Here is a 24,987-nt window from a genome sequence, read left to right on the forward strand (position 1 = left end):
GGGTTGTTAGCCGAACAGGTAGGACAATGACTTTAAATACTCATTAAAAGTATGATGAAAGTAAAGTAACTTAATGTTTTTATAAATTCCTAATCTTAGTTACTTTAGGAAAATGTGAATAAGATGCTAACCCATGAAATTACACTTTACACTTTGTTTAAGTCGTTAGTGGAGCGTGTATGGTTAATCGGTACACTAACCTGGACTTAACAAGGTAGGAAAAGGGTGACTTAAGGTTTATCATAGGTTGGTGGAGCACGTGTGGTTAAGTGGCACATCGATCGAGTGATAAAAATTAAGGGTACCGAGTAATTTGCATAGTTACTTCACACCTTGTTTTGTGATCCTCGGCATCACAGTCAAAAAACTTGAAGGGCACACTCGAGATTGAAACATGCCATTGAAGAGTTCAATGAATCTCAAAGAATATAGGAGTTTCAAAAAACCTAATAATTTATTTCGTTTTTCATGGTGGAAATTGGTGAATCGTCATTCACCTACCTTCAAATATTTTATAGCCTAGATTACGACATCCCTCTTCTAAGTTATAAAATATTGTGTTGGGTAATATTACATTTGGGTGTTTTATTAAGGACTATCTTTATATCTAATCTAAAATTGTCTTTCTTTTTCAGATGTCTTCCAACAATGTTGCTTCTGGCTCAAACCCTACCGGCTCCTTCTCTCTCATGAACCTTTGTGGGAGAGTCATCTTCGATGGTTCCAACTTTATGGATTCGATTCGGAACATCAGGATGGTCACTCGTTACGAGGACAACGAGTATGTCCTCGACAAGGAGCTAAAGGAACTTGATGAGTCGTCTGCTACTCCAGATTAGATCGCTGAATTCCGGACTCATGAGAGAGATGCCACGAAAGTGGCATGTATCATATTGGCCACGATGACAGCCGAGCTCCAAAAGATGGTGAACCCATCACGGGCCACTTGCAGAAAATGCAAAGGTTTGTGGACCGTTTGCTGAAGATAAATGTGAACTTCCCCGAGGAGTTGGCAATTGACATCATTTTGCACTCCTTACCTTCTTGTTTTGATCAATTCCGAATGACACACCACATGAACAAGGAGGAAGTTACACTCAGAAAACTTCAAGGACTATTGAAGACCACTGGAAGTGGTCTTAAGGGTAAGTCAGTTGTTACCACTCCTCCTACCACGGCCCTTGTCTTGGCAATCGGGAAAGGCAAAGGGAAGAAGAGGAAGAGCCCTTTGAAGGGAACCAAGGGAAATTCCCTTGATGGCTCCTCTTCAAGTGGAACCAAGAAAGGTTCCGTCACTCCTTTTGCCAACCCTAAAGAGGCTAAATGCTTCTATTGCCACGAAAAGTCGCACTGGAAGCATAACTGCCCAAAGTATCTGCAAGATGTGAAGGATGGGATAGTGAAACCCAGCCATGCAGGTATTTACACTATATTGTCTAATAACTCACCCCATTCTAATACTTGGGTCCTTGATACCGGTTCTGGTATTCATATTTGATATGATTTGCAGGGACTAAGAAGAAGTGAGGATATGGAGCATGGGAAGATAAGTTTAATCATGGGGAATAGGAAAGCTTCACCTGTCACCAAGAGTGGAGTTTATACTTTGTTGCTAAGTAGTGGTTTAACATTAGATTTGAATAAATGTTGTTACTCGTCTGAAATGGCGAGAAATATTATTTCCTTTCATGCTTTGTACAAACAAGGGTTTAGCTTTTCTTTTGATAATTAATATGGTAGTATTAATGCTTTCTTTAATAATGTTCTTTATTGTAAAGCATTACCTTGTGATGGTCTGTATGAAGCTGTGTCGGTTGTAGATAACCTAGGAAATAATGTGTTGTGTATTGATTCTTCCACTAGCTTGGATAAAGCATCATTATGTCATTGTTGTCTTGGATATGTAAGCAAGAAATGCATATGCCAACTCCAAAAGGATGGAGTCTTGGAGTCATTTGACATAAAGTAGGATGATAGTTGTGAATCTTGTCTACTAGGAAAAATGACAAAATCACCCTTCACTGGTTCTTGTGCTAGGGGTGAAGGTTTGTTGGTGTACGCCCAGCAGCCACTACGCTTAGCGTACCTTGGTGTATGCCCCGCGTACGCTACCAACTTGGACTTTGAGCACTTAGGCCTTGGAGTGGGCTGTGTTTTGGACTTAAGGCCTTTGGGCCTTAGGAGTCATCAGGAGTCAACAAATATGGGCCCTATAAAGGTGTTGGACCTAGGGTAAGGCCCAATAGAGAGAATTGGGCTCAATGCAGAAATTAGGACCAGTAGTGGCCTTTAGTGGGCCATTGGAGGTCTTAGAAGGAATTAAGCATTTGGGGCCATGTTTGTGACCCACACCATAGCAGGGGTAAAATGGTCATTTTGCTCTAAGATTAGTTATCAGTATTTGATTTAGTGTTTATGGGATTTGTAGCCGGGGAGTTCCGGAGCAGCAGTCAGACAGTCTCAGTTTTAGCACCCCAGCAGCCAATATTCGAGGTGAGTTTCCTTCCAGTAGGAACGGGTCTGCGGCCACAATGTCGGCCCGTTTAGTTGGCAGTAGTTTCGGGCCTTGGTCCGATGCAGTAGTATATATATGCTTGATGTCTTCGTGATTCATGCATATTTTGTTATGAGTAGTAGGTCGGGAACGCCTGATACAGAATGTGATTATGTTATAAGTTCATGATATGTTATATCAAATTACTCCGGACTTCGGTCTGATGCCGGGCGGGGCCCAAATTATTCCGGACTTCGGTCTGATGTCGGGCGGGGCCCGATGTAGTGGGCGGGGCCCAAGTTATTCCGGACTTCGGTCTGATGCCGGGCGGGGCCCGATGTAGTGGGCGGTGCCTAATATGTGTTATCTATATTATGGTATGATATGTGGTAGTTTGGGGGAGCTCACTAAGCTTTGTGCTTACAGTTTCAGTCTTGGTTTCGGGTACTTCCGCAAGCAAAGGGAAGAGCTCAGGATGATGGCATTGCACACACCACAGTTTCATCTTTTGTCTTGGGAGTTCATTGCAGTTACCATGTTATGATACAGTTCTTTTGTCATGACACATATATTATAACTATTTAGGATTTATGACGTACGATTTCATGTTATATTATAAATGGTTAAAACTTTAGTATTATTCAAACAAAAATTTTTGGGTCATATTTTGGGTTGTTACAAGTTGGTATCAGAGCCTTGGTTTGAGGGATTCGGGCGCACTCCCGAGTATGTCTGAACTCAAACTAAGTGGTATAAAGTTTTCAAGAGAAAAACCATGGTTACAAAAGAATTTTGGGAAAAGAAAACAATTTTAGAAAAAGTATAAAGAAAAGAGTTTTTGAAAAAGCGGAAAGAGTTTTGAAAAGAGAAAAGGGTGTGGTGCATGCAATCAGCCGAGCTCAAGTAAGTACACCCAAATTACCCATACAAGTTTATTTTATGATTGTCAGTTTCAGTTTCAGTAGAACAGCATGCTAGAATAGGACTAAGGGTCTAGGAGGATGCCTTATGTGCCTGCTATATGTGTTTTAGCCTTATGAGAATCGCATGCTAATATTGAGTAGAAAGTAGTAGGATAGCCTGTTTAGGTTAGGCCTGATAGTACGAGCTTAGCATTGTATGCTAGTACAGTTTCTCGCTATGAGAATAGATTTGCTTGAGTAGTCCCCTGTGTCCGAATGCTGCTTGCTTTGTGCTTTGTAGGACTCTGAGTGATGGGAGTTAGCCGTTAGGTGAATACGTCATGTCACATGTGATCAGGGTTGAGTAATCTAAGAGTGTTGGATTTGGCCCTATTGCGCAGCTCTTGTTTGAGTCTAACCGTTGTAGGGACGAGTCTTTTACTCGAAGAATTACCTGAGCCTCATCACATGTGATGGTATTCAGGTGATGGCTAATTAGCATTACGAGGAGGCCTTCAGCAGCTGAGGACTAGATTGGGTGGAGTCAGAGAATTCCTTAGGGAAAGCCTAGGATGAGAGTAGCAGAGATCAGTAGCAGTAGAAGTGACTTGGTGGAGTCGAGGCAATACTTGAGGAAAGTACGGATAGATGTGGAAAGTAGGATGGGCCCGTACTACTGAAAGCAAAGGATCCGTACTTGAACCAAGGAAAGCTGTGATGAGACCAGGAAACTTGCGATAGTAGCGATCCTTCGAAATATATCAGTGTTTCTGATGTTTGTCGTGATGTGTTTTCAGAATGGTGGTTTTACGCCGTAGACCGGCAGTCGGCAGTTCAGGTGCCGGAGAGGGATCAGGACCAGGCCCGGAGGCCAAGCAGTTGGACGAGCAGAGTAGGGAGTTTCTCTCTTCAGAGATTACTCGCATCATACTTGAGCAGACTCCTGTGATCTTTGGTTCGATCAAGGAGGGTATTTTAGAGCTGATGGACGAGAGGTTGAGCACTTTCAGTGTTGAGGTGGCGGCTATGCTGGGGTCGCGCACACTCACCTTTAGGGAGTTCCGGGCTTGTGGAGCTCCTATTTTACCATGGGGCGTGAGACCCCATTGCGAGTACCAGGTGGTTGGCGGATGTCGCCAATCCATTCCGCACCAGCAGATGTACCGAGGGAGACAAGGTCAGACTAGCATCCTGTCTTTTTAAGGACAGGGCACGAGATTGGTGGGAGGAGATTGGGCATGTTATCGGAGATGACGCAACTATTGATGCGATGACCTGGGCTGATTTTTCTACCAGGTTCAGGGCCGAGTTTGCACCGGTTATCGAGGTGCAGCAGTTAGCCAGGGAGTTTCAGGATCTCACCCAGACTACAGAGACAGTGGCGGAGATTATCGCCAAGTTCAGGGAGAGGGCTCTTCCCGTTCCTCAGTATGCAGCTGATGAGGAAATGAAGAAGTCCTGTTATCATGAGATGTTGCGGACTGATATCCGCTAGTTTCTAAGCCGGTCCAGCTGTAAAATGCTGGATGACATGATTGCTAGGGCTCATGAGAGAGAGATTGATCTAGAGATGGAGAAGAAGAGAAAGCCAAAGGCGGTATCTGGCATTGGAAGTTCGGGAAAAAAGCCCAAGGTGTCGGATCATAGGTCCAGGGGACAACAGAGCCACAATCAGTGTGGCAAGTGTAGGAGAGTGCACGATGGGGTGTGCAAGGCAGGGAGTCCCGGCTACTTTAAGTGCGGCCGGACTGGGCACATGAGCAGAGATTGTACAGCTACTACTGTTGGATAAGGTGTCTAAGTCCATAACTTATTTGGTATATACTTGACCCGACCCGGCATGGTCCATTTGGGTTGCATCTCACCCGAACTATTTATGGATAATTTTATGAGAGTTATACACATATCTTATTAATATATTATAAGTTATAATATATTAATATTAAGTTATGTTATTTAATTAGTATTAGTCTTAAATTAATTATGAATTAATTTAGAGATTAAAAGGAAGACTAATTAGATTATGGGCTATTGGTTTTATATGGTGTGGGCTAACACTCATTTGTTAATGGGCTAGGCTTATATGGAAGTCCATGGATGATCCATGGAGCTTTTAACCCATGGATCCTTGGAAAAGAAAGGTCATGGGTTATTAGGGTTTCACCCTAACCATACACACTATATAAGCATGCTTATGGAGCATGAAATGGCAACTAGTGAACTAGTGTGTGTGTGCTTGTGTGTGGCCGAAAATACAAGTGTGTATACTCTCTCAAAGTTTTCCAAGAGTTTGTGGTGTTTTGTGATTCCATTTGAGGCATTCACACTATTGGTGCTTGGCCCTCAAACTCCTTAAGAACCAAACTCATCAAAAAGGTATGTAATCTCTTCTAACTCTTTTATGTTGAAATGTTCCCCATGCCATGTTAGATAGGTTATAAACCTTGGAAAATTATTATTTTGCATGTATTTAGACAAACATAGATCCAAGGTTTATTAGGGTTGCATGCACACTTAGGAAGTGTTAGATTGCTCAAAACCCAACAGTGGTATCAGAGCCTAGGCTTGCTTGTTTGAATACTTGATGCAAATTGCTAAAAATCGAAGATTTTATGCGGTCTGCGCAGCTGACTCGCCGAGTCCATGAAGGGACTCGACGAGTCCAAGGCAAAACTCATCCAACTCGGCGAGTTGGTTCATGCACTCGACGAGTTGGACCCCCAGACAACATATCTTCGAGTTTTGGTGCTGGAATTGGTCTAGAATCATTACCTTAAACTGTTTTGGACTCATAAAACCTGTTTTTGATGTGCTAATGATGATGGTGGACCAATTTCAAAGTTATAATCAAAATTCCATGATTTTCTGTGTTCATATAATTCTTGAAATTTTGATGATCATGTTCATGTTCTTATGAATTTAGAAGATGATAGAAATTATTTGCTGAATTGTTTAGAATTAATTCTTGATCATTTATGTGTTTTAATGGAGTCCATAATTTGTCCTCAAGTTATGGATATCCAAAGGTCACTTTTATTTAACACACACTTAAAACACATAAGTTACATGAAAATGAAGAGTCTTCATTTTTATGAACCTTTAATTCATAAGTTATGAAATGAAAAGTTTTGGATGGTTACAAAAGATGAAGAGTCTTGTCCTTAAGTTATGGAGGTTCAAGAGTCACTTCATTAATAAATATATAAATAAAGTGTAACCTTAATTAATTCCATAAGTTATAAAATAAAGAAAAGTAATTCTTTTATTAGTTTAAAGTCTTCCATAACTTGTCCTCAAGTTATGGAACTTGAAGAGTTTTTGGATTAAAACTACTTTAAACACATAAATCATGGAATTAATTAGTTTTGAATAGTTTCAAAACCTGCCCTCAAGTTTTGGAATTTGTAAAGTTTCACACACTTTAATAAACTTTAATTCCAACCCTTAGAAGTTTTAAAAGTTAAAATTCAACACTTATACTATTTATAACATTAATGGTTAATTATTATATATATGTATAAGAACAAGTCGTTTTACCATTAGTAGGCCTCATTCACGATGCCAGTCTATAAGGTGGGTATAAGGTTGTTGCCTATAAAATGGCGACTTAATGGGTGTCCACTCTCACCCACCGCTTGCTTGATCGGTGGAGGGTCGTTAGCCGAACGGGTAGGACAATGACTTTAAATCCTCATTAAAAGTATAATGATTATTATCAAGTAACTAAATATTTTTTATTTAATTCCCAATCTTAGTTACTTTAGGAAAAATGTGAATTTGGTGCTAGCCCATGGAATTCACACTTTGTACCTTACCAAGTCGTTGGTGGAGCGTGTGTGGTTAACCGGCACACTAACTTGGACTAGTAAGGATCACGAAGGGTGACTTAATGTTTGTCATAGATCAATGGAGCGTGTGTGGTTAACCGGCACATTGATTGGGTGATAATATTAAGGGTACCAAGTGAATTGGTATGGTTATTCACACCTTGTTTTGTGATCCTCGGCATCCCAGTCACAAAATTTGAGAGGGCACACTCGAGATTGAAACATGCCGTTGAAAAGTTCAATGAATCTCAAAAGATCTAGGAATTTCAAATCCAATTAAAACCTAATAAATTATTTCGTTTTTCATGGTGGAAATTGGTGAATCGTCATTCGCCCACCTTCAAATATTTTATAGCTTAGATTACGGCATCCCTCTTCCAAATTATAAAATATTGTGTTGGGTCCTAGCCTTAATATTTCATATTGGGTGTTATATTAAGGATTTTGAATCAACTAACTTGATTTTCTCCCATTATAGATGTTTGGTTCAGACAACTATGATCTTCCCAAATCTCTTGAAGATGGTGTCCCTCAACATCATGCTTCACTTCTGCCACCTCCTCCAATTATTCTCCCTCACCCACAAGTTCTTGAAAAGTTTAAAGTCACTCAATCCCTATTGGCAAGCATAGTCGATGTGTGCTCACATCTTGGAGATAAAGTCACATATTGACAAGCCGGGAGAGTTGGGTGTCAAAGTCTCGTGAAAGTTGGATGTTCAATCACTTTCTTAGTAACATAGTGAGTCTCTTTGGGACTACTATGAGACAGACTATGACATGACCCTTAATGATGTTATCTATTTGCTTGGTGTTGTGGAATCAGCAATGATTTGGAACACCGGTAAAGCAAATTTGATTAATAGAACAACTTCCCAAGTCTTAAATGGACATTGACAATGGTAGCATTGGATATCTAGAAAAAGATTTCTCTTCCCAATGGAAAGGGATCGGCTATAGTCAACTCGGTTGACCAAATAGTAAAGAGAAAGGAAAATTCTGAGATAGTCTCATGTGCCATTACCAAAGGGTCCATGTGTTTTTTTGCCAAAGGAAGGGGCATTGGTTGCGAAGCTGCCCTATTCACCTGAAAGGTCATAAGGTTGATCAAGTCAAGAGGTTTGACTCTACTTCGGGTAAAGTCCACTGTCTAATTCTATTAAGTTCCTATTTGGAGATTCTTATTACATAATGTGAAAGGGTCACATGCTGATATTTTTAAGAATCAAAGAAAAGATAGGAAGCTTGAAGAAGTATATGCTAATTCGGATTGCGAAGGTGGGTTTCGATCGCATGGTTCGGTAATCAGAATTTTGAGCTATTGCTTAAGAGTTATAATATATTGCTTATGAATAGATAACAACAAGGTTTTCATGTGGATTGTAAGGATAAGTTTTTCCGCAAAGTTTTAAAATAAAAAAAAAGGGTTTTAATTTTATTTATTTTAAAAATATCCTTACAATGGCATCTGTGGAAAATTGTTGCTTATATGTTTCCAGTAATAGCAATATTGGAAAGTGGATTTGATTCTTTCATTTGTGGTAGTGTCTCAATTTACCGAATGAAGAAAGTTTTTCATCACCCAAGTTTCAATTGGACAGAAACTTGGAATCATACAAGTTGTATTGTATGATGAATGAGAATTTTCATCTTTGAAAATTAAGACTAATTCTTTGATCACATGTATATGTGAGTCAATTGAAGGACTAAGGAATTAGGTACACTGGGTGTGCACTGGTCAAGGTCCACCACAAAGATTGATTTGTCATGATTTACTAAAGATTAGTAAATATGATTATACTTATAAGGTTAAGTATAATTCTGTAACATTGGAAAGGTTACAATGTATGACAAAACAAATGAGAAGAATCAAATTAGGCAGAAAGATAAAAGTTTCTCAAATCTGAAAGGATGGGAGAGTACTTTAGTATCGAATTTCATGATCATCTTAATGATTATGAAACCATATCACAAATTCATACTCTAAGGACGTCTTAGTGCATTGTTATGGCTAAGAAGAGAGGTCATGAATTGTTGCATTGGTTAAAATCAAGAAGATGAGTCATACTTCGTTCCAAAACAATTCTTAGAGTCATACTCCAAGATTGTAACCTTGAGTGACATAAAGGAAGATTTATTAACACTAGTCAAATGTAAGAGTAAAATGTTTTCTACTCTTGTACATTTGAGATTGGTAAGTTGTGATGTCTTGGATGAGACAAAGACCAACTAAGACCAATTGTGTGAAGTGTTAGTCTTGATAAGAATCCGTATTGTCCCTTGAATATTTGTTTTGTCAAGGAATGGTTCTTGACTGGGGAAACTTATATGTTAAGGGGACAGTGGGAGCCTTAAAGATCCTGAAAAGTTTCAAGATTTAATAAAGAGTAAAACCTGTAATTTATCACTAGCACACGACTTAAGGTTTGCAACCTATCGTGTTGACATAATTCTTATTTCTATACCTACTTCAAATAAGTTGAATTTGCATGTGATTTATCAGAGTTCAACTTGGAAGCATTGGTGGGCCTTGTGCTACCAAGGTGACAAGAAACTAAAATTGAACAAGTTTAATCCATGTAAGGCTGAATTTGTCACTAATCTTATCTTGTGATTATGGTTTTGACAAATTCACATGGATAGGAACTCATACACTATAAAATCTAAGTGTCATAAGGTTTCTCTCCGATTCATGAAAATGATGGTGAGGAAACGCTTTCACTAAGTAGATTTTATGTAGATATCAATTGTGTTATTTGCATTTTTAAAAGTTGTTAGTGGAGCGCGTGTGGTTAACCGGCACACTAACATGGACTTGTGAGAAATGACAAATTCCTAAGCAATTGAGACTATGATTACGGCATCCCTTTTCATAGTCCTGAAAATTGTTTAGACACACATGTGAGCTATCTAAGAAAGGGTGTATGAATCTAAATTTCAGAAGTCCAGCAGATTTCTGGAAATATGTCAGAGCTAGTGGGAGCATAAGTGTTATGCTGATAATCATCATGTTAGTGGGAGCATGATTATTATGTTTAGTGTTGCAAGTTAGCAATGTTAATTATAGAAAACAAAGTTTCAATTCGTGAAGTTGCAGGGGTTGAAAAGTTGTTTTGCTATAATTAAGGGAGAGGAAATTATACTTCATTTCAATTCTAAAGCTTAGATTGAGATTTTAATCATCTTTAGTCAAGAATATATATATATATATATATATATATATATATATATATATATATATATATATATATATATATATATATATATGAATTTTATGTTGGAATGGTTCAACTTGAAGAAATTCTATATATATTGCGTTTTCAAAATTTGATTATGATTACGACATCCCTCTTCATAGTTAATTTTTGAAAACATGGCAAATAAAAAAATATTGTAGCAAAAGATTGGTCTAGTATCATGTCTTTATGTCAAACATCATGAATCGTGTCCTAAATGCTTCAGATATAGGATCGATTACATGTGCTATAATATTCATCTTTTCTAAATTTTCCAAATGCTTAAGGCATTGAGAAGGGAAAAGTCTAGAACTGGATATGACTAAAGTGATTAAGCAATTGTCGAGGACAATCTGAGGTTCGCCAAAGATTGGTTGCTCAGGGAAAGTTGGAAGTATGATGTAAGTTGTCGGAAAGGACCATATTGACATATTCTGAAAAGAAGTAACTCTTGTTCGGAAGTGATAGTCAAAATGGGACTATGGAAATGTCTCCATAGGTGGAAATTATTCAATCTATGTAAGATTAGAAAACCTTAATGCAAGAAGGATGTTCAAAGCAATGTACTTTGAATATGAGACTTCCGTTCCATAGAGGTTGACCTTCTTTGGAATACTCTGTAATGACTGGTGACAAGGTTTTGGTGACTTTGTACATAATCATTACAAGAGGAACATTGCATAAAAGTTTAAAATCTAACAGATTTTTTGGTAAATGATAGGAATCGGGGATTCTCACATTTACAATAAGGATTTGGGATTGTGAAATGAGTATCATTGGAATCATGTTCAATTGATCTACATCACAATGTAAGGCTCATAGACAAACATAGTGTGCATACCTGGAGTATGGCATAACTATTGTTTAGAAAAACAAAGTGTACATGCTAGGAGCATGGGACGACTGTTGTTTTTATTCAAGTCTTAAGTTGATTGTTTGAAACATTATACAATGAATAATGTGTAATCAATATGGTGATAAATAAAAGGTGGTTCTATTTATATTCAAAAGGGTTCTGAGACCATATTGGATTCGATTATTATTGTGTTTCACTTTGCATGTTTTGACTTCCAAAATAGCTAGGTTATTCTTTCCGAATGACTAAGTTATTTAAACACTCCACAGTCGTTCATATGTTGGAAGTAGGTATGAATCAAGACTGTCATGAATCGAGTTTGTAGATGGCTAAATGGGTTTAGTCATAGCAATGGTTGCTACAACATTCATGAGTGCTCATAAGTTATGAGTATTGGAATAAACCCACACTCACTTGTATCACTTCATGGAATTTATCTTGAGTGATCGTGAGACGGTAATATCATATAAATCTTCAAACCTAGAGATATGAGTTGTTACCTATGAGTTGGTTGTGCATTGATTGCACATAAACGCATCAGTAACTTGATGTTATAAAACGTGCCTTTGTGTACAATTCAACAAGTAGTAGAACAAGCATGTGAGTCGAAGTTTATCTGTTCCTTCTAGAAATAGAAGCGATATCTAGGCCCCTCGATGATTTTGTTGTGACCTATGTACCGGCCGGTCAAAACTAAATTGATGTGTTCGATTAAGTTCTTTGTCAAACAAATCGGAAAATCGGGAAACAAACTGCTGGACAATAAGTACGACGTTGTTCCATGTATTTGTCCGGCTGATATCATGAGAACAGAGGAGTTTATGATCACTTATCTAAAAATGGCGCTTCATAGTTCAACGGAGTTTTCGAGACCTACGATTGCTGGTTGGTTCCTGAAGTAACATACGCAAATATAGTTATTAGACTTATCCAAGTGGGAGTCTGTTGGATAAGGTGTCTAAGTCCATAACTTATTTGGTATATACTTGACCCGACCCGACATGGTCCATTTGGGTTGCACTTCACCCGAACTATTTATGGATAATTTTATGAGAGTTATACACATATCTTATTAATATATTATAAGTTATAATATATTAATATGAAGTTATGTTATTTAATTAGTATTAGTCTTAAATTAATTATGAATTAATTTTGAGATTAAAAGGAAGACTAATTAGATTATGGGCTATTGGTTTTATATGGTGTGGGCTAACACTCATTTGTTAATGGGCTAGGCTTATATGGAAGTCCATGGATGATCCATGGAGCTTTTAACCCATGGATCCTTGGAAAGGAAAGGTCATGGGTTATTAGGGTTTCACCCTAACCATACACACTATATAAGCATGCTTATGGAGCATGAAATGGCAACTAGTGAACTAGTGTGTGTGTGCTTGTGTGTGGCCGAAAATACAAGTGTGTATACTCTCTCAAAGTTTTCCAAGAGTTTGTGGTGTTTTGTGATTCCATTTGAGGCATTCACACTATTGGTGCTTGGCCCTCAAACTCCTTAAGAACCAAACTCATCAAAAAGGTATGTAATCTCTTCTAACTCTTTTATGTTGAAATGTTCCCCATGCCATGTTAGATAGGTTATGAACCTTGGAAAATTATTATTTTGCATGTATTTAGACAAACATAGATCCAAGGTTGATTAGGGTTGCATGCACACTTAGGAAGTGTTAGATTGCTCAAAACCCAACAACTACTACCACCACCACAGCAGTAGATCTGATTTGCTTTCATTGCAATCAGAGGGGACATAAAAAGTCCTAGTGTCTGAGCTTAGCCACAGCAGGGAAGGTATCGGCACCTGCCCCTGCTACTTTGAGGATTACAGACGGTCGTCAGGGCCGGGCTGAGGCTCCAGTGGCGAAGAATAGAGCTTTTCAGATGACAGCAGAGGAGGCGCGAGTGACTCCTGACGTGGTGACGGGTATGTATTTCTCTCTTATCTCTGCATTTATTATTGAATGTTTCTAATGTTATATATGTGTTTGCGTATAGGGTCGTTCTTAGTGAACGGCATTGCAACTACAGTATTCTTTGATTCGGGGGCTACCCGATCATTCGTCTCTCTTGCGCTTAGCAAGAGGTTTAGCAGAGCTCCAGGGGAGTTGGATCATCCACTTGAGGTTGAGATAGCAGCTGACAGGACTGTTAGGGTTGCAAGAGTACACAGAGGATGTTCCCTTCAGTTGTTCGATGAGCAATTTCCGGTAGACTTAGTCCTTATTCCCCTGCGAGGGAATAAGGTCATAGTAGGAATGGATTGCATGAGCCACAATGGGGCGGTGATAGATTGTGAGCTGCAGTTAGTGAGAGTTCGCACTCCTAGTAGGGGAGAGTTAGTGATTCAGGGCGAGAATCCACAGCGAGGACCAGTTCTGTGTTCAGCAGCGAGAGCGAGGTGCTATTTCCAGCAGGGTTGCACCGGTTATATTGCCTATGTTTTAGATGCTCGGGAAAAGGGCAAGACTACGGTTGGGGATGTTCCGGTAGTGCGAGACTACCCAGATGTATTTCCAAGGGATTTTCCTGGAATACCTCCCGAGAGACAGGTCGAGTTCAGGATCGACCTGATCCCTGGTGCGGCTCCGATAGCCAAGGCACCGTATCGGTTGGCTCCCCCAGAGATGCAGGAGTTGTTTATGCAGCTGCAAGAGCTACTGGAAAAGGGTTTTATCAGGCTGAGTAGTTTGCCCTGGGGAGCATCGATTTTGTTCGTAAAGAAGAAGGACGGGTCGCACCGTATGTGTATAGACTATCGGGAGTTGAATAAGGTGACGGTGAAGAATCGTTACCCACTCCCGAGGATAGATGACCTGTTTGATCAGCTTCAGGGAGCATCTTGGTTCTCCAAGATTGATTTGTGCTCTGGGTATCATCAGATGCGGGTTAGGGATGAGGATGTGTAGAAGACTGCTTTCAGGACCCGCTATGGCCATTATGAGTTTGTGGTGATGCCGTTTGGGCTCACCAACGCTCCAGCCGCGTTCATGGACCTCATGAACCGCATATGCAGGCCGATGATGGATCGGTTTGTGATAGTATTCATAGATGACATCTTGGTTTATTCCAAGACGCAGGAGCAGCATGAGGAGCACCTGAGGGAGGTGCTAGAGGCCTTGAGGATGAAGAGGCTTTTCACGAATTTCTCCAAGTGCGAGTTATGGTTGCGCGAGGTGCAGTTCCTTGGGCATCTCGTCAACCAGAAGGGTATACTAGTAGATCCGACTAAGATAGAAGCCGTGATGCAGTGGGAGGTTCCTAAGTCTCCATCAGAGATTCGGAGCTTCCTAGGTTTGGCAGGGTACTACAGGAGATTCCTCCAGGATTTCTCCAAGATAGCAGTGCTGCTCACCCGACTGACTAAGAAGTCGGTGGTGTTTCGCTGGGGGCCTGAGCATCAGGCATCATTCGAGACCCTCAGACAGAGATTATGCGAGGCACCAATCCTTACCCTGCCAGAGGGAGTAGAGGATTTCGTAGTCTACTGTGATGCTTCAATCATAGGTATGGGAGCAGTGTTTATGCAGCGAGGCCGTGTGATAGCTTACGCCTCTAGACAGTTGAAGCCTCACGAGGTTAACTATCCTACGCATGATTTAGAGCTGGGGGCAGTGGTGTTTGCCCTCAGGATTTGGAGACATTACCTTTATGGTGTCCGTTGTACCATCTACACGGATCACCATGGATTTCATCACTAAGCTTCCCAGGACTGCGCGTGGAATGGATTCGATTTGGGTTATTGTGGATCGTTTGACGAAAAGTGCTCATTTTATACCAATCCAGGAGAGCATATCGGCAGAGAAGCTAGCCGATATTTATGTGCGAGAGGTTGTGGCACGACATGGAGTGCCTGTTTCGGTGGTGTCAGACCGAGACGTCCATTTTACTTCCAGATTCTGGAAGCGTTTTCACGACGAGATGGGAACTTGTCTCCATTTCAGCACCGCTTTCCACCCTCAGACAGACGGGCAGAGCGAGAGGACGATTCAGACTCTCGAGGACATGCTCTGGGCATGTGTTCTAGATTTCGGTGGCAGTTGGGATACGTATCATCTGTTAGCGGAATTTTCGTATAACAACAATTATCATGCGAGTATTGAACGCCCTCCTTTCGAGACGCTCTACGGGAGGAAGTGCAGGACCCCGATTTTTTGGGATGAGGTCGGTCAGCGTGTCATTGGGAGCACCGAAGTGGTGCTCAAGACGACAGAGTTGCTTTAGCAGGTTTGTAGTAGACTGCAAACAACGTAGAGTTGGCAGAAGAGTTACGCCGACAGGTGGCGTTCAGACATAGAGTTTCAGGTGGGTGACATGGTCCTCCTGAAGGTATCAACCTCGAAGGGTGTCATTAGATTCCGAAAGAGGCGAAAGCTGGGCCCCAGGTTCATCGGTCCTTTTAGGGTTTTGCCCGGGTGGGTCGTGTTGCTTATCGGTTGGATCTCCCGGCAGAGCTCAGCCAGATCCACAACACCTTCCATGTTTCTCAGTTACGGAAGTGTTTAGTGGAGGAGTAAGCGGTTGTACCCTTGGAATAAATTTAGGTCGATAGCAGCCTGAATTACATTGAGAGACCGGTCGCGATTTTGGACTGGAAGACAAAGACCTTGAGGAACAAGGTAGTTCAGCTAGTGAAGGTGCAGTGGCAGCACCGGAAGGGTTCAGAGTGGACGTGGGAATCCGAGGAAGAGATGTTTGAGCATTACCCAGAATTGTTTTCAGATTCATTAGCAGCGGACTTCGAGGACGAAGTCTGATTCAAGTGGGGGAGATTTGTAACGATCGCCTTTCCGAGGTATAAATTTATTTAGATTCTCAAGATTTATGTTAGGCTATAATAGAGTTGTTTATGAGATTTGGGTCTCTTTGCTTTGGGCCGAGCCTTAGTCTGCCCATAAGCCGTACGCGGGGCGTAAACCCTTTGTACGTTGGGCGTAGCAATTAAATGAAGCGCGGGGAGGAGAAGCGTACGCGCAACGTACCATATGGTACGCCCAGCATACGCGGCCAAGGGAAAAACCCTAATTTTAGGGGTTTAATGCTATATAAACCCCATTATAGCCTCCTTCCCTGTTTTCCCATCAGCCTCCTCACTCTCAAGAAAACCCTAATTCGTTCTTATCCTCTCTTTGTGGGTGAAGAAGCTTTTGTGAGTGTTTCAAGGAAAGGAAGTAGTGTAGAAGGAAGGAAGAAGTTTGAGAAGAAGCTTGAGCTCAGAGATCTGGACTTTGCACCCTCTTGGTCAGCAAAGGAAGGTATAAAGTTCTGAACTTTCTTCCTCGATCTTGGTTATGGAAGTTTGGACCTTTTTAAGTCCAAAGGTTGAGTCTTGATCTTGTAAATCGGTTTGGAGTTTAGATTGCCATCCTTAAGGCTCAGAAACATTTTCCTAGCAATAAAGTTGCAATCTTTGTGACTTATATGGAACCATGCATGAGATCTAGTTAGCTCCATGGAAGTAGAATGTTATTTTTGGAAGTTTGAACCTTTATGAGACTTATAAGCCATCAAGTAAGCAACTTTATGGCATAAGACATGGAACAAGCTTAGGATCTAGATTTGTAGCTTCTGGATCGGGTGAATAAGCACTTAATGAGATTTTTGGCTTAACAGGGTTGTACGCTGGGCGTACAAGGAGGTACGCGCCGCGTACAAGCCAGCAGCCAGTACGCTCAGCGTACGCTACCAGCTTGGACTTTGAGCACTTGGGCCTTGGAGTGGGCTGTGTTTTGGACTTAGGGTCTTTGGGCCTTAGGAGTCATCAGGAGTCAGCAAATATGGGCCCTATAAAGGTGTTGGACCTAGGGTAAGGCCCAATAGAGAGATTTGGGCTCAATGTAGAAATTAGGACCATTAGTGGACTTTAGTGGGCCATTGGAGGTCTTAGAAGGAATTAAGCGTTTAGGGCCATGTTTGTGACCCACACCATAGCAGAGGTAAAATGGTCATTTTTCCCTGAGATTAGTTATGAGTATTTGATTTAGTGTTTATGGGATTTGTAGCCGGGGAGTTCCGGAGCAGCAGTCAGACAGTCTCAGTTTTAGCACCCCAGCAGCCAACATTCGAGGTTAGTTTCCTTCCAGTAGGAACGGGTCTGCGGCCACAATGTCGGCCCGTTTAGTTGGCAGTAGTTTCGGGCCTTGGTCTGATGTAGTAGTATATATATGCTTGATGTCTTCGTGATTCATGCATATTTTGTTATGAGTAGTAGGTGGAGCATGCTCAATACACAATTTGATGATGTTATATGTTCATGATATGTTATATCAAATGACTCCGAACTTCGGTCTGATGCCGGGCGGGGCCCGATGTAGTGGGCGGGGCCCAGTATGTGTTATCTGTATTATGGTATGATATGTGGTAGTTTGGGGGAGCTCACTAAGATTTGTGCTTACAGTTTCAGTCTTGGTTTCAGGTACTTCCGCAAGCAAAGGGAAGAGCTCGGGATGATGGCATTGCACACACCACAGTTTCAGCTTTTGTCCTGCGAGTTCATTGCAGTTACCATGTTATGATACAATTCTTTTGTCATGACACATATATTATAACTATTTGGGATTTATGACGTACGATTTCATGTTATATTATAAATGGTTAAAACTTTAGTATTATTCAAACAAAAATTTTTGGGTCGTATTTTGGGTTGTTACAACATTTATCCAACTGGTAAGATGTCCACTCATAGTTCTGAGCAACATCTGTCCTGAAGTTCATGGTAGGACTCATACATGGTCCATCCACCATCGCCTTGTGTATACAAGTCGTCTATAATTAAGATTGATAAGGCGGTAGGATGGGTAACTCTGCCTCAAATCCACAATCAAACAAGAAACATGAGATAGGGTGGAAACACATACCTAAGTCCGTTGAGTCTTAATTTATATACCACCCTCGCGTATGCACTTAACTTCGATAGGTTAACCGTATTTATCCCTAGCATCTGTGCTTGAACTTGACTTGCTGCATATGTGGTATTCCTGGTAGGTCTGTTGGGAATACTTTGGGAAGATTACAGAAGGATATAATACTCCTCGCATGAGTACTTCGGAGGTTTGAAGTGAGGGACGATTTTGAGGTTCGTATCTAGTTTTTCCTTAAGAGTGACGGGAGTTTTGTCAGTTGGTCAGTTAGAGTGAAGGGTCGTTCGGTAACACATGTGATTGGTATGGTGAGGACCAAGCCAACCCTAGGTCGGATGATGTCGTCAGAACCTCTTATTGAAACGCGTGATAAGTTGGTTTGGAAGGAGTGTTTGTTAGAACGATAGTACATTCTATGTGTATGTTTCAAGTGCTTTTTGTTTTATCCTACTTGGTCTGTCTATAATCGCTTCTTGTCTAAAAATTACATATAATTAAGGCTGAGAAGACAGTTGACTGAGTGAATTTTCCCTAAATCCACAACCAGACAAGGAACAGGAGATAAGGCAGAATCACACACTCTAAGCCTATAGGTTTTTAATTATATGTGACCCTAATGTTTACACTAATGCATTTTAGCTTACCTGCAAGGATCCTAAGTATATATATTTATATGAGTGTTGTGATTCGATCGAACGAGAGAGTATTCTAACTACTTTTTAAATGACAGAAGTTTTAGCAAACATACCACGCACCATACAACATACAGTACTTAAATATTCTTGTTTTTGAAACACTCCTAAAAGTCCTAGTAAGGTTCCTCGCTGCTTTTAGTGGTTCGGTTGTCAAACTCCTCCTGCCCCTTTGTCATTCCTCTCGGTTGGACAATCCCTCTTGAAGTGCCTCGTTTCACCACATAGATGGCATACTGGGTCACACTGGCATTGGTGTACGAGGTGTTGTGTCGGGCCGGAGTCCTACAGAAACGGGCAGTATGCCCCTTCCTGTTGTAGTTCTTGAAATGTATCACCCGTCATGCTCCATTGTGTTGGAAATTGCACTTGTGACACTTTGGAAGTGTTCCGTCATATCGACTGATAGGGGCTGGAATGACAGACGTCGTGGTGGATGTTGAGGAAGATGTTGTGACTGTTGTTGTGGCTGTAGGGACAGCCATGGGCCGTTGCCTCCTGGCAGGACCTTGAGTCAAATATGTCCCTTTCTTGTTCCACAATTTACATTTCTTGTTCCTAGGTTTGCGGTCTGAGATCTCCTCGTCGGTAGACACTCGCTGGTGTCCTTGATTGTTATCACGATTAGTATTGCCGGCACCGCTTCCGTTTCCATTGGTGTTGTTAGCATTGAGTTGTGCTATGTCGACTGTTACGACTGTTGTGACTACAGCTTGAAAAGTAGCGGAGTCTATCTACAGAATTGGTGTCTCACCGGTTGGCTGATTTCCTCCTTGTGACAACATAATTCTGTTGCATGAAGAGAAACGATCTCGTGAGTAACGATGATCATTTTCAGTTGCATTCTTACAATTTATATACACATATATAAATTTTGAGTTTTGTTGATCTATCCTCAATGTTTCTGCTATACATAGTAGAGATGGAGTTATTGTAGTGGGTAGAAGTAGGTTTTGCACGAGTGTTAAGTTTGCCCATCCTAGTACTTCTCTCGGCCAAACACGCTTAGCCAGGGAGTTCTGATGGGATCCGGTGCATTAGTGCTGGTATGATCTCACCCTATAGGTCTACGAAAAGGCATCTTTTAACCATAAGGTTTATAAGATGAGACGGTAGTAAGTCTTTAGTTGTGGTTACAAGTCGTCTACTATTTGAATCCAAGTTATCTTAATTCTGAGTGAGTTATGTTCTGAATTTTACAGTGTTCTAAAAACAATTCATAACAGAGGTCTATGCAAAATAGACTTATTAATTTTGGATAGTGACCACCTTATTAGTGAAGTTCTTTGACCTGGTTTACTATTACTAGTTATTATGAATGTGGCAGTAAGCCTAACATATAGTGTGAGTAGTGTATTCACTAACTCACTAGTTTATAATTAGTTTATTAGTTCTTAGTATGACGCATAAGGTGTTGTGCCTCCTCGCATATCTCGTGAGTGGGTTCCTATGTTCTTTGTCCTAATTATGATTGCCCATGTTTCAGCTGTGGGAATTTGTTGTCTCTGGACTTTCCGATGGTGTTCTTGTTCTACGCAGGTGTGTTGAATCCTTTCTATGTCATGCTTCCGATTCTATCACTGATCTCCATCACTTCATGATGGAAAGTCTGATTCCAAATGTCCCAGTGAACGTAGCATGTCTGTTTCTGATAGGGTAAGGATCCCCAATGATTTCTCTAGTTCTTCACTCCTCGTCTGATCCCTTCTATCCACTTTATGAATCCTCTCTTGTTCTTCCTTGACTCCTCTATTGGTTGTTGTAGTGGAGTGGCTATATCTATCTTGGTTGTTCGTGCGAGAATAGGATTGTCTAAAGAATATTATGAGATTAAGTAAAACAGTTCTTTTGAAGTTTTTGGTGATCCAAACTAGATCCTCCTATAACCATGCAGTGCATGCAAGTTGTATATAACCAAGATCAAATAGACTTTCGAATAAGTGATCCTACTCTAAAACTATAACCAAACAAGGAACAGGTAGTAGATCGAAGATCACAAATTCTAAGTCTATAAGATCCCAATTATATATAACCCTAGAAGCATAAATTTCACAATTATAGACCTGCTATTAAGGGTCTTTAATTTTCACAAAAGTTTGTTATAGTGCCTAAAATACTCCTATTATTTTAATTGTATGATTGTTTCTAAAGTTTCTTGGTATATGGACTTGGTAAGCTTTTAGACTTGTTGTTATTCTATAGTATTATAAAATACTCCTATAGTATTTTAACTTTATGTTTTGTTCTGGATCGAGATCCTTTGTATATAGGATTGGTAAGCTTTCGACTCGTTGCAACACCACTATCACTCCCAAACACATGTTGGTCATATCTCAAACAAATATAGTTGATTATGTTATATTTATCCCAGATATGATTACATAACTGCCTAGGTTTTACTGTAGTGTCCAATATCTAAATACTTTTGTTTTGTTCTTCTTGTGATACTTGTTCTTGTATGTATGTTAGTTCGTATACTTCTTGTAAAATACTTATATTTTAAAAGTATACTTTTAGTCAAAGCACTTCGGCCCCATTATATTTATAGTTGTATATCTTTTATAGGTTGATATACTTAGTTCACTATAAACAATGCTCTGATACCAATCTGTCACACCCCCAAACCGAAACGGCGGAAACGTTCGAGGGCGGAGGACGTCATGTATAGTATCACAACAATTGAATGATAGTAATCAAGGCAACAACAACAATTGTATTGATATTAAAATGCTTACATTGTATTCGAATCATTTATGATTGACTCCAATAGTAAATAACAACGGATAGACTTGAAGCTACTATGCTCCGTCTTCTAGGAACTCGGGCATGTACCTGTCTACTAGTGTCCTGAGAATACAAGTGGTTTTGAAAGAGTGTCAACATTAAAGTTGGTGAGTTCATAAGTGTTTTGTTTCAGAAAACATGTTATTTGTTCTGTGTAAAACATGATAAGTAATGAACGATAAGTAAAATGACTCGTACTAGTTCCTTCTACGAGTACTTAGTATATACAGGTCATATACAATCCATATTGAAAAGGGAATCGATTGCGTGGCTCTGCCCTAAGCCCACAACTAAACAAGGAACAACAAATGAGGTGGAGGCCACACATCCCACTGTCTGTCGGATCCTTATGTATATAACCCTAATGTATTCACTAGGTACTTATAGAGTTAACTGTATTAGTCCTTTGAAATACGATGAAAGTGTTCCTTAAGAAAATCCTATATTTTCTTTTAAAGAATATGATAATATCAGTTCCTTCTATGACCACTTAGTTTATACTAGCTATATATGAACCAAGATCAAATGGATAGTTGATTGTGTGGATCTGCCCTAAGCCCACAACCAAACAAGGAACAAGAAATGAGTTTTAACTTGACAATAACTAAATAACACACCAAGAATAGAATGACTTGTACAAGAACAAAATTCAACTACCTGCTTTGCTTTAACATCTGCTTCACTTCATCCCTTTCTTCCTTAAACCATGCTTTGACGTCATCCTCTTCAAATGTTATAACGCAATGACAATCCTATAATTTCATGTTCATGTTATTTAGACAAATCTTATAACACTTGCAAGGGAGTTCTGGTTCAAGCCATTTAAGTAATTACAAGTCAGATTGCTCCTACATGAATAAGGAATGGTACATTCCATTAAAGAACCCCAGGCAAAACACAAATTCTTAGGGAAGATGAATCTACCAATAAGTTAGGGCTCTTCATGAACATCCTGTAGAAGTCTTCATTTTGACTACATAAACACAATCGCACATTACATGGTTTTCCTAAAAATGTTTACCGAAGGTATTAGAGGATCTTGTAGGCTGTAGACATCGCATCTTAGTCTGTTAGTTTTGGAATGGAAGAAGGGTGAAGAACATGACAACCACACGACTCATTTAAGGGAGTTCCAATTAATAAACAAAACTAACTAACCGGGATCGGAGTGTAGCAAAAGGCAAAATTGCAATAGAATGGAAACTACGGGGCCGATTGAGGATCATGGTAACTTAAGTTACAAAATCTGTTCAAAAAAGTCAAAGTTCCAATATATATGATCATTTATATCATTTATTATTGAAGTGTTTTAAAATTTGATTTTCATCATTTGAAATTCACAATAACCTTAATTTGAAAAGAGTTTTTTACAATTTATTATAGTATATAACTTTTCATATTATCTCTGAGTATGCTTTATATAATTAAACAATAAACAGAAAACATAAACAAAAACCAACATGCCAATACAATTAACCCTAACGGCTAACTCCCTCTTTTCTTCTTCCTTTTTTACCCATGCCATTTTCTCTATTTTCATCTCCTTAAATTTCCTATAAGACCTCCATCTCTCCTCATCATCCTCCACCACTTTCCTTCTCACATTACTTTCTTCCCAAATTACCCTTTCCAAAATTACGAAAAGCTCCCTTCCATTTAAGCAACTACAATGCAAGTCCTCAAATTTTAATACCACTTCTTTCACGTACAATCCCACCCCTCCACCACCCACCCCCAATGCCACCTCTATTCTACATTGTACCATGTCATTCAGAGAACACCCGGGTAAAACGGTGACGTACTCAAGAAGGCTATCATTAGTCATCCAGTGCTGCATTACACTAACCGGTCTCATGCTTGATAAGTTAACTGCTCGTTTCCGGGTCGGGTCAATTAATATCCAGCTTAATGTAAGAGATTCTTTCAGGTGTGATAATGTTGCTTTGTTGGCTCCTAAAAGCTCGTCGACTTTCAGGTCGATCCATCTGGAGATTCCAGGTATCAATCTATTGATAGGTGGGTCGTCCTTTAATTCAACCCAAAACGGAGACCAAAGAAAATCATGTGTGGTATCAGTGAACTCAACTCTTGAGTAAATAATGTCGTTTTGGTAGCATATATCAATGGCTGAGATGAGTTCAGATGGGCAAGGATGAGATGAACATGACCATGAATTTGGTTTTGAAGAAGACCAGGTGGAGGGAAGAATGGTGTTGTAGTGGTTGACGTCGGTGATTAGAGCCGGAAAAGAGTCTTGAAAGAAAGATTGGTGACCGGCGGGGAAGGTGGAGATGAGGTGATCCAGACGTGGGTCGATGGTTGAAGGCCATGTTGATCTGCAGATATGAGACCAAAGATTGTCATCGGTGCATAGGGTTTGTAGATATGAGGATGCGGTTGCCGTGGACAAGAGAGATGGACCATCGAGACGTGGTAAGATGTGAGTCTGAACGATGTGTGGATGGATGTCTGCGAGACTTGTGGACATGATTTAGAAATAGACGTGGTGGTTTGGTTTGGATTACTTTAGGTATGGATGGGAATTGGTGGGGATGTAGGAGGGGTTATATTTGTGAATGAGAACGAACGAATAAATGATTGTATATATTTTTAAATTAAAATAACATCGTTTTCATTATTCTGATCCCATATGGATATTAAAACGACAATTTAATACTAAAATTATGAATATCCTATGTTAGTTAACCCCTACATTGATGTAAAGTTTGTTGGTGTTTGCTTTTTTCTAAAAAGTAGTTGGTTTATATTCTAGAAACATGTTGCTTTGAAAACTTTTGCCACATAGGATTCTGAAAATAATTTTTAAAATTGGTTAGTTTACACACCTCCATCATTTTTAATATTTTAACATTTAAAAATTATATAAATCGTAGCTCTTCAACATGTCTCTTTTTCTTTTATATATTTTTATTAAATAATTCAGTTTTAATCCTTATTTTATATTATATATTATATATAATATATAGATGTAGATTAATTTATTTAAAATATATGACCACAATTTAAATATTATTTTCAAAAAAGACCAAGACCATGCTACTTTCATTTACCATATTATAAAATTTAAATATAAACTAAAGGGTTGTCCTAAAAGCTCTCTTGCATACAAATATATTTTGGAATTTTTTAAAAATATTTCAATATCTTAGGTCTTAGGTCAGTTTACAAAATAGTCTTAAATTATTATTTTTTCCACAAAATATTTATGAACCCAATAGAAGGTTGCATTATGATCTTTTTTTGCTGATTCAACCGATGACAAATTAATTTATGAATATTTCGTAAACATATCAAAATATTTAGA

General features: G+C 39.6%; 1 protein-coding gene across 1 annotated transcript; it reads right to left on the bottom strand.

The window, feature by feature from the left end:
• Positions 1-23,030: 23,030 nt before the first annotated feature.
• On the bottom strand, positions 23,031-24,197 carry LOC111917680 (F-box protein At2g27310). The gene has a single exon (XM_023913342.2). The coding sequence runs from the start codon at positions 24,148-24,150 to the stop codon at positions 23,062-23,064; it is 1,089 nt and encodes a 362-aa protein (XP_023769110.1). The 5' UTR covers positions 24,151-24,197; the 3' UTR covers positions 23,031-23,061.
• Positions 24,198-24,987: the final 790 nt, after the last annotated feature.

This window comes from Lactuca sativa, chromosome 9, assembly GCF_002870075.4.
Source record: "Lactuca sativa cultivar Salinas chromosome 9, Lsat_Salinas_v11, whole genome shotgun sequence".
Taxonomy (NCBI): domain Eukaryota; kingdom Viridiplantae; phylum Streptophyta; class Magnoliopsida; order Asterales; family Asteraceae; genus Lactuca; species Lactuca sativa.

Bases quoted from the DNA above. Each gene is read 5' to 3' on its own strand.
- LOC111917680 (XM_023913342.2), bottom strand. From the start codon at position 24,150: ATGTCCACAAGTCTCGCAGACATCCATCCACACATCGTTCAGACTCAC.